This window comes from Balaenoptera borealis, assembly GCF_965194805.1.
Source record: "Balaenoptera borealis genome assembly, chromosome: 2".
Classification (NCBI taxonomy): domain Eukaryota; kingdom Metazoa; phylum Chordata; class Mammalia; order Artiodactyla; family Balaenopteridae; genus Balaenoptera; species Balaenoptera borealis.
The window spans coordinates 91,306,797-91,323,932 of NC_138867.1; the positions used below are offsets into that span (position 1 = coordinate 91,306,797).

The following is a 17,136-nucleotide window of genomic DNA, read 5'->3' on the forward strand; positions in this document are numbered from 1 at the left end:
TTCATCAGCAAAATGTCCTCAAGGTCCATCAATGTTGTCACAAATGTCAAGATTTCATTCTTTCATATGCCTGAATAGGATTCCATTTTATATATATATATATACGTGTATATATATATATACATATATATATATATATATATACACGTATATATATATATATATACACACGTATATATATATATACACACACACACATATATATACACACACACATATATATACACACACACATATATATACACACACACCCCACCACATTTTCTTTATTCATTGATCCATCTGTGGATACTTAGGTTGCTTCCATATCTTGGCTATTGTAAATAATGCTGCAGCGAACATGGGGGTACATGTATCTTTTCAAATTCGTGTTTTTGTTTTCTTCAGATCAATACCCAGGAGTGGAATTGCTGGGTCATATGGTAGTTCTCTTTTTAATTTTTTGAGAATTCTCCATACTGTTTTCCATAGTGGCTGTACCAATTTACATTCCCACCAACAGTGCACAAGGGTTCTTTTTTCTCCACATATAAAGTATTTTTTAACTAAGGTGTGTACATTTTTTTAGACATAATGCTATTGTACACTTAATAGACTACCGTAAACACAACTTTTATATGTACTGGGAAACCAAAATATTGTGATACTCACTTTATTGCAGTGGTCTGGAACCAAACCCACAGTATCTCTGAGGTATGCCTGTATACAAGAGGATGTGTGTAGGTTATATGCAACTACTACACCATTTTATATGACTTGACATCCAAAGATTCTGGTATCTACAGGGGTCCTGAAACCAATCTTCCCTGGATACCAAGGGACTCTAGTTAGATTCACATACGTGTTTTTCTGAACCATTTGAGAGTAAACTGGAGGCATCTTGTCCCTTTGTCTCTCAATACTTCATTGTGTTATTTCATAAGAAATAAGGATGTTTTCTTAGATAAGCAGAAGATAGTTATCAAATCAGGAGCGTTAGCAATACTACAATCTAGTTCACAGGTTATATTCAAATTTTGTCAATTGTCTCAATAATGTTCTTTAATAAAGGCTGCTTTTTCCCCTCCCAATCCAGGATCCAACCTAGGATCGTGTATTGCTTGTAGTTGTCATGTCTTTTTAGTCTCCTTAACCTGAAACAGACCTTAGCCTTTCTCTGGATTTCTTGACATTGATATTTTTGAGGAGTGCAGACCTCTGTTGTAGCAAGTCTCTCAATTTGAGATTGTCTATTTCCTTATGATTAGCTTTAGGTTATTGATCTATCTGATCTATCTATGTAATCTAACCTAATTTATTTTGCTAGAATATCACTGTAGTTATTTTCTATTGTCCTCAATGCATCCTGTCAGAAGGCACTTGTTATCTCTTTGTTCCCATATTGGTGATGCTATTCTTGATCACTTGTTTAAGTTGTGTCTTTTAATTTTCTTTACTGTACTGTTACATTTTATGCCTTTTGAATTAATAACTAATTTGTAGGAGATACATTGAGAATAGGTAAATATCCTGTTCCTCATCAAACTTTAATGTTTTAGTTTTAGGATCCATTGATGATTTTCTAATTCCATCATTGCTTCTATAATTATCAGTTAGTATTCTATTAATACTAAAAGGAAGAGCTTTCCTTTTTATTTTCAGTTTATTTGTGAGCTCATGGATTCTTATTTTAGTCAATGGGACCTAGTCCAGTATTATTATTATTTATTTTGCTTCCCCAGTTGTCCTGCATTTGGCCAGTGGAAGCCCCTTCGACTATCTCCTGATTTATTTTTATATGTTCCCATGACTCTTTGACCATTTCTTTAATTTATGCCCCAAGAATATGTTCCAGGGTTATCTTGTACTTTCCTAGCCTCAGCCCTGGAATAAGTAATTTCTTTAAGGTTATTTTTAATAGAGCATGGCATATAGAGGTCAAAATCTGGGGTCGAAGATAATGTTGATTGGTACTGAGCTGTTATTACACTGAGCTAGGAAATGTGTGTGTATGTGCATGTGTGTGTATATGTATATATAGAGAGAGTTTGTTTAAATATATATTTGTGTGTATATATGTATATTTATTCATGTTATTACTACTATCTCCTATTTCAACTCAGTATCATAGGGTTCTGCTCTTTCATATTTATATATTTTATAGTTCCTTTTCTTAACAGTGTAAAACCTGGCTCCTTTATTCTAATTTACTCAGTCTTGAAATACATGAAACTTTCAGAATTGCTAAACCTATACTACCACAAAAACCCAGAATTACTAAATAGAGTTCAAGATTTCTTTATAATTTTTTGGAGGTAAATTACATATGTGAAATGGACAAATTATATGGTCACTTTGAGTTTTGACACACACTCTTGGTCCTCTGACAGTTCTGACTTTTCCTTCTCAGTCTCCTTGGTGGCTTCTCACCTCTGTTAATCTTCAATATTGTTCTACAGAGTTCTCTCTGTTCTCTTTTCTGTTACCCTGTGTTACACCTATTTGCATCATAATCTCTGCAGCTAGAATCAGGATCAAGATTAACTCATTTTTGTAATCCTAGGGCCTCTTTTAGTCTTCGGCATATGCAAGGTGCTAAACAGGTGTTTGAGTGAAAAAAATGTGCACAATTTTATTACTTATGTCGATTTATAGATTGTTTGTAGAAGCCTCCTTTGAGAATCCTGAATCAATAAAAGATCAGATTTGTATAATGCCCAAAGAATAATCGTATTTCATTAATTCTAATCTGTGCGTTTATTATGTATTTTTATGTCTTATCCTCTGTGAAACTGAGATATATCTTTAGGCCTTCACTCTTAGAATTGGTGTGAGTCAGGTGTGAAAAATTCTATTGACCCATTCTTGGTAGAAAGCACCAGCATCAAAATGTCTTAAGATTTAATGAAATATGGTACAGTTACTTTGGCCATCTCTGCTACTGTATATTATGATGATTTGGGACTATTGTAAGCTATAAAAGATAGTCTAAAATCCCTTAACGTTGGGGTTGGGGAGTACAAGTTGAAATGACTTAGGTTACTTTTCTCTATTATGTAACAGTGAGTTGCTGGGTTATGCGTCTCCACAGAAGACAGGACTGTTAGATCCTAGAGGGCAGTGACTTGGTCCGGGTTCTTTCTCTGGCTCCACTGAGTGCAGTAGCTTTCTAATATCTATCAGGTGGCAGAGTGCTTATTTCACCTCCAACTGGTTAACTGCCAGTGTGATTCACCTTGCCTGGGAGAACACAGCAGTGGCAGAATCCTCCTCCCAGGGAGTCCTGCTGGGAATGCTCGCTAGGGGTAACACTGGGCAGCCCCTTTATTTTAGAATCCAGGAGACCAAAAGAACTCTGATGGGTCTAAATGTGTTGTGACTTCTTCTATTTCATTTATCAATTTAAAACAATAACACATTTTCTTTATCAACAGGGGTGAAACCTCGGTCTGGCTGGTCTATCGATCCTTTTGGACATTCACCAACAATGGCTTATCTTCTAAAACGTGCTGGATTTTCTCACATGCTTATCCAGCGAGTTCATTATGCAGTTAAAAAACATTTTGCATTGCATAAAATGCTGGAGTTTTTCTGGAGACAGAATTGGGGTATGTAGGGTTTGATGAAAGTTGAAGATCTCACTTGACCTAGATGTTATTTCACAGGGGTTATGAACTCATGCTGTTGTGGGTTTTGTTCAGAGTGTCAGTCTGGAAAATATGGTTGCCTAAAGATACACATAATTGTTTTTTCAATGTATTTGTGTCAGGAGTCTTTTAAGCATTGGTGAAGATATTTATCTATAGAACATTGTAGATTCTTTTTTAAGCCTAATGGAAGTAAATAAATACAAGTAATTAGTCTTTTGCAAATAATGCTTTCACTTGCTTCTCTTTTAAAAAGTACCTGTTTTATCACAAAGTTGAATGTGCATTGGAACTAATGTCCAGTCATATATCTCATATTCAGCCAGTGTTTCTTCCTTCTGTCTCTCCTGTCTCTGTATCTAGTAAGAGTTGCCTTTTAAAACCTTAATCCTGTCCTACTAGAACAGCCCTCCTATTACCTGTGTTGCTTGTTTTCACACTGTTCTGTGGGCACGCAGGTGTTCCAAGGGTGTACTTCTCCAGCTCTTTGCTGGGGCAGAGGTGACAAGATTTAGGCCTCCTGAGAGGCCTTTGCCTTTCCTAACACCCATGTAATTCAGAACACCTTATTTTCTTACTTAATTTTATTTATTGAGTCATATGGGCCATGCATGGTGTTAGATGCTTTATATCCACTCTTTCATTGAATCTTTATAATTCTTTAAATTAGTTTCTATAATTATCCCTTTTAAATGGTGAGGAAATGGAGGCTTAGATATGTGAAGCCATTTGCCAAAAATCATACAGGTAGTGGGTACAGAGCTGAGATTTGAATCCAGTTCTGTGCTGTTCCAAAGCCCAGGTCCCTAACCCCTAGTATATACCACCATCAGTATTAAGTTCTTGGTAAAATTTCATCTGAAAAAAGGATTTCATTGCTAAGACAATGTTCAGAAATCACTGCATTACATCATACTTGCTTCTCTGTGTAATCTAGACCCTCCTTAAGTGTTTCGGAAAAGTCATTTGTAAATTTAGATGGTATCTTTATGTGTACTGTTGTTTTTTTCAATGAGGAAACATATTAGCTATATAATTTTTTATCCTGGAAAATTAAACCTAATCTGTAGAGAAAACAAGAGCTTGTAGGGGATTGCATCCTGTATACTTTGATCAAATGCAAAGGAGCATATTAATTTTTTTATAAAAAGGATTATTAATTTGAGGAAGCCCTACTTAAACTATTACTTACATTCAAATTGCCCATAAATATCCATCACCAGGAAATTACTGAGTACTTTTATGTACTTAATACCATGCTAAGAAGAAATCTTGCTTATAAGAAAATTATAGTCTAATTTGATAAAAGACAGACACCACCAAATACAGCAGATAAACTGAAATGTGTAAATGAGCTGCTAAATAGTATGGCATGAAGAGAGGTAGTAGGATGTGGAGTATGTCCTTGATTCATAGCAGAAAGGAAAGAAGTTGCCATAAGTCCTGGGACTATGACAGCCTCTGTGCAGATAGCAAGCATTAGTGACCAACATCCATGATGTCACAGTCATGAATGTGATTCAGTGAAACAACTTACAGCACACAAATGTACGGTTTATAATAGCTTTAAAGTTTGGAAAAGACCTGGTAATGATTTTAACTAAATGGAGTATGAGAGAAAACTGGACTATTTTAAGACTTACCTGATAGATTTGGACATGTTGCTTTAAAATGATGTTTTGGAATCAAGTTGAGCTTCTTTGTGTGTTCTGGTTCTTAATGAAGCAGTTGTTTTCAATTTTTTTAAATGTACATGTTGCTTGTTTGTTTTTTCTTGTTGTCTGTCTTTATTATAAAAGCAATGCATTGCTGAGAATTGGAGATCCATACGTAAAGGGGAAGAGGTAGCTGCAGGTCAGAATCATAAAAAGATACCACTTTTAACTCTTATCGGAGTCCTTCAGTCTTACTTGGTGGGAGGCTTTTGACCGCTCGAAAGCGGTGATATCAACACATACTGGCACTGAGGTTTCAGTTAAAAACAATTCTGTGTCAGGAACCAGTGCTCGTTTTCTGTATCTTTTTTGTTTGCTTTGTTTTGATTCTACTTTTTGCTTTTGAAAATTACTTTTACTTTTCCTCTGCCTCCATGGAGAAAAGCATCACTGGCTCTTTATTGGTGAACATCAGGGTGACTCCACAAGACTCTCCTGAGTACACTTCTTTCTCATCACTACAAAACCAGTATTTCCCCAGTATCTTCACACCCCCTCTTTCTTCTTCCCTTATTCTTCCAGGTCCCCTTTTTACTCCCTTCCTCTCTTCTCACCCAGTCTCTGCCGCTAATGGTCTCTCTCAGTGTCCTATTACCTGAGGTGGGAGCAGATGTGGCAGGGTCTGGCAGCCAGGGATAGACACGGCCATAATTTTGGATGAGCCCATTATAACTTTTGCTTCTGCTCAGTTTATATCCTTCCAGGTCAGCAGATGCTGCTTTGTGGCGGGGCTTTTCTGTCTCAGCTAGGTTTAGATGGAAGAGGTAGATAGAGACAGATGTGAGTATCTTCCTTCTGGCTGGTGGTCATTAAACGCTGCTGGGGTGTGTGTTCTAGTAGTTGAAGGGGTTGTTGATTTAGGGTAGAGTTTGCATTATGTATGTATAAAGTACTGGAAATTTGAACAGTTTGGGGAAAACAAAATTTATAAATGCAGGTCTGTTGGCTCTTTATTTTAGATCTGGGATCTGTCACAGATATTTTTTGCCACATGATGCCCTTCTACAGCTATGACATCCCTCACACTTGCGGACCTGATCCTAAAATATGCTGCCAGTTTGATTTTAAACGACTTCCTGGAGGCAGATATGGTTGTCCCTGGGGAGTCCCCCCAGAAACAATATATCTTGGAAATCTCCAGAACAGGTATGAAAATATGCATTTTGTAAGACAACATCTTGAACAAGCAAGCATCAGTGGCTTGTTGCTGAAGGATTGAATAAATGGTTTTTAGTAGCCAGCTTATCCTTGTTCAAGGTATTCATTCAAACTAGATCTAAAGCAACTTAAAAATACCAGAGCCTTGACTATTTGTCTTGTATGTTATAACTTAATGGAAAGTGAACAATAGTAGATCAATATACAATGGATAACCTATAATACACTGTTATTACTGTCTCCTTTGCCCTCATTATAAAAGCCTTCTACTGTGTTTGATTGAGTTCATATACTTTTGTTGATAATAAAACTTATGGCCTCTATGGTATAAATTGGTGAGAAAGGCAGCCCAACTGCAAAAACACATTTATTGAAATGGAACACATAAAGAGTATAATTATCTGTTCCCTTAACAACAATTTCAGTAATAGTGAATGCTGCCCAGCTCTGATGAATACACATCTGCATCTTTCTGATATTTTTGACTTATAGAAAACTTTAATTAGAATATTTATACTTAAAGATTTTTAAATAAAAATCAAAGGAATGAATTATTTTTTTTTCTTAGAAGAAAACTGTCCTAATGATGGAAACATCTCATTAAACCAGGCTACCTATACTTCTAATTCTGGTGCTTTTAAAGTTTAATTTCTTCACTTTAAAATTAGTGGCATGTAATGCATTAAAATAAAACACTGTGTTGTAATATAAACCACTCAACTCTGCTAGAAAAATAATATAGCCTTGTAAGATCGTTGCTCTGTGCTCAAATCTCTTTATTCTTAAAAAGGCTTTTAAAAAAGTGTGTGTGAGGATGAAGGTGGGATTGGGTCTCTTTGCATTGAGTGTCCTTGTGGCCATAAAGAAAACATTCCAGTGTGAGCCTCTCACTGGCAGGCACAGAAGTATTTTAGCATGGCAGCCTTCTTGAAGCCATGGATCCTTTGTATCAAAATCTGGCTTTCGTAGTTGTTTTGAAAAACTGTCCAAGGTTTGGGAATCAACCTGGTTTCATTTTCTTGATTCCTAGAGAAGTGAGGATCAATGGGAGACCCTGAACAGCCTGCTTTCTAGGGTCAGGCTACTTAGGCTAAGAGAGTAATCCAGTACATTATGTAGCGAAAGGAGCAATGGAAAGGAAGTGGTGGTGGATTGGGGCGGTGTGTGTGTGCGTGTTTGAGGGGGGGGATTCTTGCCTGTCTACTTGGGAAAACAGCTGTTTGTAACTGAATGGTATTTACACTCCTTTCAGCTCCAGTGGTCAGGGATAGGAGACTTCTTGAAGGGTAACCGGAATCCCAGTGCACTCATAGATATTTTGAGGCCCGTTTTTTCTTTTTTGAGTGCTCCTTAGAGTACTTGAGAACCATTTTGTGTCATCCTGTCGCTGTGTCATAGAACCCTTCAAAGATTACCCCCCCCATTCCCCCAAGAACACACCTTGTGGTCAGTCAGTTCCAGTGATTCTGAAAGTGGTTTCCAGGCACCTGGGACATACGGATGAGAGCGTCTATGTAATACCTACACAGTTTTTTTTTTAAACTTCTTACAAGTCTTGAAGTCTTAGCTCTGCTGGTTATTCCCGTGCAGATATCACCTTCCTTTTGATGTTGTGATGAACAAAGATCAAACATGGGCATTCCAGCTTAATGGCATTTGATTTTTTAATTCCCTAAAGAAAATGAAATTTAACTATAAGGTACAGGTGATACATTTAATAAGTTCAGTTTATCAGGTTCCTCTACTTTGCAGATAAAGAAATACCATTCTTCAACAAGTTCAGTTTTTGGTCTAGTACCATATATTTTACATACGATGATGATTTACATGTCAGGTGATTTGATGTTTCAGGGAATTCTTTTCTTCTTTGATCTAGTTAAGTTGGTCTTTCTTACGTGGTAGAATAAGTGAAGAGCAAATTGCAGCTGTGCATCTTTAACTGTGATGTTGGTCAGTGCATTTGTCATAAGTTTACTGTACATTAGTGAGTACCCACTACCTGCCAGGTGGGTTAGGTTGGTCCCTTGGCTTTCCCAGCATTGACACTTTCTGAGCAGGAGCTTGGGAGTTAGTTAGGATAGATGCTGAATAGAAAAGGCACTTCATTAGACTTTGTGATTTCTTTCCTCTTATGTGTTTTACACATATACATGCAAAATATGGTATATCTTACAGTAGTAAACCTTGGGATGCATTTAAATGATCGCATACCCTTTTTTATGCTGGTTGCCTGGGGGATCTAGTTGGATGCTCATTCATACTATATCTTATATCGGCAATTTATGTGTATTTTTTTCCTCGTATTTCTTTGGTCTTATATATCTTTCTATGTGATTAATCTCATTGTATGTGTGTTTTTTAATTGTAAGTAATAATCTAAAATTGTTTTTGGAAAATGTGGAATATTAGTAAATTACTAGTAAAAATTAAGTACTATATTGAATGCTAATCTCTGAAAACTAAGTATTATATGTTATATAATTGGGTCATTTGTAGAGACGTGGATGGATCTAGAGACTGTCATACAGAGTGAAGTAAGTCAGAAAGAGAAAAACAAATATCGTATATTAACGCATATATGTGGAACCTAGAAAAATGGTACAGATGAACCGGTTTGCAGGGCAGAAATTGAGACACAGATGTAGAGAACAAACGTATGGACACCAAGGGGGAAAAGCAGCGGGGGTGGTGGTGGTGGGATGAATTGGGAGATTGGGATTGACATATATACACTAATATGTATAAAATAGATAACTAATAAGAACCTGCTGTATAAAAAAATAAATAAAATTAAATTTTAAAAAAGAGAATATTACGGTTACATTTTATCCACCAAGTTATTAAATTTTTCTAATTTAATATTTGCAAAATATTAAATTTTTTAATATAGAGACTATCAGTATAAAAAGACTATCAATATAAAAAGATTATATGAGATTCTAAATTTAGTTAAATTTTTTTCATAATTTCTACAAAATGCCTCTTTCCATCATTGATATTCTTTGAGATTTCTTCATAAATTTTAATATCGTGAATTAGAATCTAATTCTGGATAATCCTTGAAATGAAAATTGGAATAGTGTGTAAAAAAGTGTATTTGTCATTTATCACTGTTTTTTTAAGCTTTGGCATTAGAAATATGGAGAACTACTCTGGGTTCATCTGCTTGTTTAATTTCACTTTCAGAAGCCCTTCCTCTTAGTTTGTGTTCCCAGACTTCCTCAAATGGTGCTCCAATTCAGCATCTCCCAAAGGGTTTTTTACAGAATACGAGAATATGAAATATATAAAGCACAGCAGCACATTGTGTTTAGCTGACCTTTTGAGTCATGGGTTAGCGCCCAGAGAGATAGAAACCAAAATAGCTCATTCAACTCCTAAGCTTTATCTGTTGATCAATATTAAGAAGGACACCGTGAGGAATACTCAGATTATTGATGGAAGGTGTTAAGTGAGTTGATTTTCTTCCTTCAGAAAAGAAAATATGGTTCTATAATTGGCTTCATTCTAAATACCTTTTTATGTTTAATTAGGCAATTTTAGATTAAATTAGAGAAAGGGAATTAAGTCAAAGCAAACTTCAAAGTTTATATAGATGAGAAATCCTGTCTTCTTGGACTAAATTGTTTTACGACAGGCTATCTGGGAGCCAATCTTTGTGGCTGACCTTTAGGAGGACATTGATGCCCTCAGTAATTATATGCCAAAGTTGGTATGTGACTTTATTTCTCTAAGGATATTCCATTGGAAAACTATGGGTTTTTCTCTCTGATAAGAATTTATGAATATTTTAAATGGATAAAGAAAATCACTATGGTAGTTTAAAAAGCCTGCCTCATAAATTATGCTAAGATAGAATATAGGTAAAATACACAATACTTTATTTTAATATAATACACTTGTTCTTTTCTTAGTAGTATTTTCCTTTTTTCTTTTGTAGGGCTGAGATGCTTCTAGATCAGTACCGAAAGAAGTCAAAGCTTTTCCGTACCACAGTTGTCCTGGCCCCCCTAGGAGATGATTTCCGCTACTGTGAACGCACGGAATGGGATCATCAATTCAAGAATTACCAACTGCTTTTTGATTATATGAATTCTCGTTCTCAATATAATGTTAAGGTAATGAGAAAATATTTTATTATGAGACTGTATTTGAAGTTGACCCTTCATTATTAAAAGAGGCTAAAACACAATAGCCTTAGTTTCTTTGTCCCACATCCCAGTATTTCGTAGAATATGTAGTTCTTCTATAAAAGTATAATTTATGAAGAGGAAAATTATCTTATATTACAGTTCCATTTCTAAAGTTGTCCCTTTCTTACCACTCATTGAGTATTAAAGAGGCATTACTTTATGTAGTTGAAAACATGCACCTACTAAGTTGTGATGTTCATTTTCCAGTGATGCCCTGTTTTCCTTTCCTACTGAAAGTTTGTTGTTTCTTACAGTTGCATCCTGTGATTTAGTAGTGTGACTGGCAGATGCACATGTCAAGAATTTTGCAAACAAACGTCTTGTATCCAGAGACTACAGTAGCGTTTTTCTTAGATGAGAAGGCTTCTAAAATTAATCATTTGTCTGTTGTTCTTGCTCTTTCTTCCCCCCTGTGGAAAATCTATTATGTACCCTAAAGTTGTGAGAATAATGTAAATTCCTCCCTCCACCCGACTCCCGCTTCCCATATCCATGACTCAGCTACAACATTCGTCAACTCACGGTCACTCTTGTTTCAGCTGTGCCCCACTGTCATCTCACTCCTCTCTCTCGAATTATTTTGGAGCAAATCTCAGCGGTCATGTATTTTTGTCTATAACGATTTCAGTATGTATCTCTAAATGAAAAGGACTCGGTGTAAAAAATATGATCATAATACCATTATCACATCTGAAAAATTAATAGTAATTTAATATCATATATCCAGATAGATTCAAATTTTCCTGATCTCACAAAAGCATTTTTTTTTCTTTTTAACAGATGCATTGTGTAAGTCAGGATTCAAACAAGAGTCATATATTTGACCCTATATAAGAAAATGAATTGTCCAACAGTTTATTATATTCACATATGAACCTTTAAGACAGTAAAAGATATGTGAAAGTACCATAGAGAAGAAGTGATATACCTGGTAGGAAATTAGAAAGGTGATGATATACCACCTTTTATGTAGTGAGAATTCAAATTTATTAAGTAAACTTAAATAATATTAAATAAATAAATACACTTAAATAAAATATTGAGGTTATTCAAGATACTTAAAACTGAATTTCTACCATGTTATAGACTCTGAGCATCGGGCCTATATTTAAATCATCCCTGTAATCTCCTCAAAGATAAAGTGCATACATGGACATTTGATTAGAAGAGTCCATATGTATGTGGGGATCTTATCTCTAAATATATCTTCTTGGGGAATGGTTTTGAGGTCTGCAAAAGGATCCACTGCATGATTCTGAAGAATTTAATCCTGCTTTTAGTATTTTACCTTTTTCCTCCTTTGTTTGCCCACTAGAACAATTTTAAAGTAATTTAAAAAGTTGACATATCATATACATAGAAGTGCACAAACCATTAAGTATACAAAGAATATTTTCAAGTTTTAAAACCCCCATGTAATATAAAAAAAAAAAGTCTATATGTGTATAACTGAGTCACTTCACTGTACAGCAGAGATTGGCACAGCGTTGTAAATCAACTGTACTTCAATAAAATAAATAAATAACCCCCCCATGTAACCACCATTGAGATCAAGATGTAGAACATTTATAGCCCCTGGAAGGGTCCCACAGGTGTCCTCCAAGTCATTACCAATTCCTTCAAAAGTAACCACTATTTTCATTTCTATCACTGTGATTAGTGTTGCCTATTTTTGAATTTTATGAGAAAGGAATCTTAAATATGCGTTATTTTGTGTCTAGCTTTTTTTGCTCCACATTATGTTTTTGAAATTCATCCATCCACCATTACGTGTTGCTGTAACAGTAGTTCATTAATTTTTTATGCTGTTTAGTATTTCTTTTTTCTTTTTTTAAAAATATTTATTTATTTATTTGGCTGCATCGGGCCTTAGTTGCAGCATGCAGTATCTTCGTTTGCCAAGTGTGGGATCTTCGTTGCGGCATGTGGGATCTTTAGTTGCGGCATGCGAGCTCTTAATTGCAGCATGTGGGATCTAGTTCCCTGACCAGGGATCGAACCCGGGCCCCCTGCATTGGGAGTGTGGAGTCTTAGCCACTGGACCACCAGGGAAGTCCCAATGCTGTATAGTATTTCTAGTATCCATTTGATATATATATACCACCATTCATCCATTCTATTGTTGATGAACATTTGGGGTGTTTCCAGTTTTTGTCTATTACAAATAATGCTGCTTTGAACATTTTGTGCATGTTTTGGTATACATATGTATGAGTTTATGTGGGTATAAAATGGGATGGAGTTCTGGGGTTATTGGGAATTTACATGTTCAACATCACTAGATATTGCCAAACAAGATTCCAAAACAGAAGCACTGGGTATTGCATGGTATGACGGTTTCAATTGCTCCACTTCCTTACTCAGACTTTGTATTGTCAGGATTTTTTTTTAATCCTTTATGATAGATGTGATGGTTTTATTTTGTATTTCTGGTAGTTAATGAGGTTGAGTCTCTTCATAAGTTTATTGCCATTTGGATATCCTCTTTTGTGAAGTGCCTATTTAAGTCTTTTGATGATTTTTTTTTTATTAAATTGGGTCATCTGTCTTTTTCCTAACCATTTATAGTTCTCTTATGTATTTTGGATTGAGTCTTTTTTTCAGATAAAAGTTATACAAATGTCGTCTCCCACTATATAGCTTGTGTTTCTCTCTCTTAATGCTGTCTTTTGACGAACAGAAATTCTTAATTTTAATTGAATGTAGTACAGCAGTATTTTCCTTTATGGTTAGTGCATGTTATGTTTTGCTTAAGAAAATTTTGTTTACCCCCATGGTCATGAAAATACATTTCTTCTGAAGCTATCCTCTAGAAGTTTTATTGTTTTACCTTCAACATTTAGGTCTGTAGTATATTTGGAATAGATTGTTGTGTATTGTGTGAAGGGAGGGATCAATATACTTTTTGCCCATGTGAGTATCCAGCACCATTTATTGAAGACCATAGTTTGCCCACTGCACTGCAGTGTTGTCTTTATCATTAATCATGAGTGAGACGAATGTATGTGTGGGTCTGTGTCTAGACTTTCTATTCATTTTTGTCTCTCTGACTGATCTCATACTGTCTTAATTACTACAGCTTTATAATAGATCTTACTGTCTGATAGTATAATTCTTCTAGTTTTGTTGTCCTCAATATTGCATTGGTTATTGAGCTCATCTGTACCTATTGGGTCTGAAGTTAACGCTGTATTTCCTTGTATTTGTGACCCTCATTTCTTGCATGTTCACACACACATATTCTGCTTCCTAGTAATTACATTCTGCTTCCTGGTAATGAGATTAGGGAGTAATACGTAATATTAACTAAAATGTATTGAGAGATTATGATTTGGTAATTAAGTTTTTAAAGTGCTTTACTTTATTTAAAAATTTTTTTCTAGTTTTACTGAGATATAATTTGACATATATCACTGTTTATGTTTAAGGTGTACAGCATAATGATTTGACTTACATATATTGTGGAATGATTACTGCAGTAAGTTTAGTTAGCATCCATCATCTCATATAGGTATAATTAAAAAAAGAAAAAGAAAAAATATTTTCCTTGGGATGAGAACTCTTAGGATTTACTCTCTTCACAATTTTCATACATATACAGCAGTGTTAACTGTAGTCATCATGTTGTATATTACATTCCTAGTACTTATTTCTCTTATAACTGGAAGTTTATACCTTTGGACTACCTTCCTCCAGTTCCTCCTCCCTACCCACGACCTCTGATAACCACACATCTGCTTTCTTTTCCTGAGTTGTTTATTATTATTATTACATTTCACATGTAAGTGAGATCCACAGTATTTATCTTTCTCTTTATCTACTTAGCATAATGCCCTCAAGTAAAGTGCTTTACTTTAACAATTATTGAATTCTCTGAACATTTTCTGGTAGGTACTATAATTACTCATGAGGAAACTGAGGCACAAATAGATTAACTTGCCCAAGAAACACTATATTTGGTGAAGCCAAGATAAGAGTAGATAATATAGTTGAAAATTGATTTTCTTTAATGTAAGCATAAGGATTTGGAAATAGACATCCACTTTGCTGTTACAAAATTTATTATATCACAATTAGATTATAATAACTTATATTTGTCTTACTAATATCATTGTTTTGTTTCTGGTTGATATTTTGCCTTTGCAATGGAAGAATAATAGCTAAAACTTATACCGTTATTTGCCAGTCATGTTTCTAAGCATTTTACTTAGAACCCTATTAGCTGTAACACAGAGAGACCCAGAGACATTATATACTATGCTCAAAATCACATGTTGCATAAGTGGTAGAGATGGAATTCAAACCCACATCATCAGGATCCAGCTTCTGTGCTGCTCTTAATAACTGTTGGAGTGCCACTAACTCTTTTTGACTACTTTAATTATTTTCCTGCCACACTGAATCAAAATGGCTCTCAATATCTGTGTGTGTGTATGTATGTATGTATAAGGTCAGAAACAGCAAAATTAGCATCATATTAAAAAGAGCACATTCCCTACTTAATTAATTGTCTGTTTACTTCTAGCAACACTGCCTTTTAGTATCTGTTTATGAGGTCTGGTATAATGTTTCTTTTTTCCTTTGATTTATAGAATAGTTTGGGCTCATAGAAATGGATTTATGTACTAGTAATTTGAGTCACTAGTCAGAAAAACCTTTTCATTTGAGCAGTCAGCCTTGCAATTCTTGTCCCTCTTTGTGTTTTACCTCTATTCATTGTTACCTGCTGGTAGAGAAAGTCCATTTTTTTAATGACCTGCTGTTCTCAAAGTCTCTCTTCTCTCCATTATAAGAACACAAACTGGGGAGAAGGGGAGGCCAGGGGAGGGTATGTGCATATGATATATGAAAATACTTAATAGCTAACAAAACTGTTGTTCCAGACTTCTGGAACATTTTACGCAAAATACGTGTCTTTTATTTTTGCTGCTTCCCCCACTTTCCATTCATCTCTGGATTATTCCATATCCTGATCCTTGCACACTTGAAGATTCTAGGGATATGTAAGGAGTTTTCAGATCCACAAATTTGTAGCTCTAAATAACTCTTCTTACTGCTTAGGTGTACAAGTTTTCTCTTAGTTTAACTTGGGACTTAATGCAAGTAAAAGAAAGTCACTGAGTGCTTTCCCCCCTGCATTTGAGTAAATCTGAGCTATATATTTATCTTAACTTGGAAGCATGTCTTAAATATTTATTAGTAACTTTTCCTTTCAGTGCTAGAAACAATTTTAAGGTAGAGATGAATGTGTGAATAAGTGAAATGTACCTTTTTTTTTTTTTTACTAGATACAGTTTGGGACTTTATCAGATTATTTTGATGCACTGGATAAAGAAGATGCAGCCAATAGAAAGAATAGCCAATCAATGTTCCCGGTTCTAAGTGGAGATTTTTTCACTTATGCTGACAGAGATGATCATTACTGGAGTGGCTACTTTACATCCAGACCCTTTTACAAACGAATGGATAGGATATTGGAATCCCATTTAAGGTACAGTTACCTTTAGATAGCTACATTTATTTTTTTACTTCTTTTATGTTATCATAACCTATCTGTAGAGTTTTGCATAATATACAGCATTTATGCAGTGTTAGGATGCACTTAATGTAATTGTGAAATATTAATGCAATCAGAGATGTGTCTCCAAACCATAATCAGATTATTACAGAGGCTTTTATTCTGGAAGGAAAAGCAGTTTATGTAATTAGATTTTCTGGGAGTTGTATTCAATATTTTATATTTTTCTAATTAAACTACTTATATTATTTGCACACCATGGTAGTATTCAGCGACATCATCGTGTGTCTGCAGGTCAGTAACCTGGCAAGCTGAATTGTTGGAAACAGGGGCAAGGGTCAAAAGGAGCAAATAGGGTCTCTCAGTAGCCAAAATGTAGGCCTCAAAGTACATACTCTAAAACCAATGTACTTTATATGTGGGAGAACCTTAGGGACTCCATCTCAGTTCTTATTTATTTATTTGAAACACATTTCTATAGGTATGATTTTCTGCTTAGAAGAAGAAAATTTGAAAGACATGAGAACAAATGGAGGCAGAGTGATTGGTTGAAAAAGTAAACAGATATGGAGATGACAGAAAAGTCATTAGAAAAACATAAAAACACTCTAACCCTGCATTATCCAGTTCTTTTCAATCACTATCCAATAGAACTTTCTGCAGTGATAGAAATACTCTGTTTCTGCACTGTTTATGCAGTATGGTAGCCACTAGCCACATGTAACTATAGAGCACTTGAAATTTGACCAGTGTGACTGAGGAACTGAACTCTTAATTTTATTTAATTTTAATGAATTTTAATATATATAGCCACATGTGGCTAGTGGCTGTCATAGTGGAGAGTACAGTTCTATGTAACTGAGTCTCATTGTTTTTTGATAAAGAGAAACCACCCCAAGGGAATCCTGAGGCTTTTTCTATGTGTG

The 17,136-nt window shown here is 35.0% G+C and overlaps 1 protein-coding gene across 1 annotated transcript in view; it reads left to right on the forward strand.

The window, feature by feature from the left end:
- Positions 1–17,136, forward strand: part of MAN2A1 (mannosidase alpha class 2A member 1) — a 161,501-nt gene that overhangs the window by 68,866 nt on the left and 75,499 nt on the right. The window contains exons 6-9 of the mRNA XM_082375444.1: positions 3,414–3,587; positions 6,301–6,487; positions 10,440–10,617; positions 15,981–16,183. Of these exons, the coding sequence (XP_082231570.1) occupies positions 3,414–3,587; positions 6,301–6,487; positions 10,440–10,617; positions 15,981–16,183 (742 nt within the window). The remainder of the gene's footprint in view (positions 1–3,413; positions 3,588–6,300; positions 6,488–10,439; positions 10,618–15,980; positions 16,184–17,136) is intronic.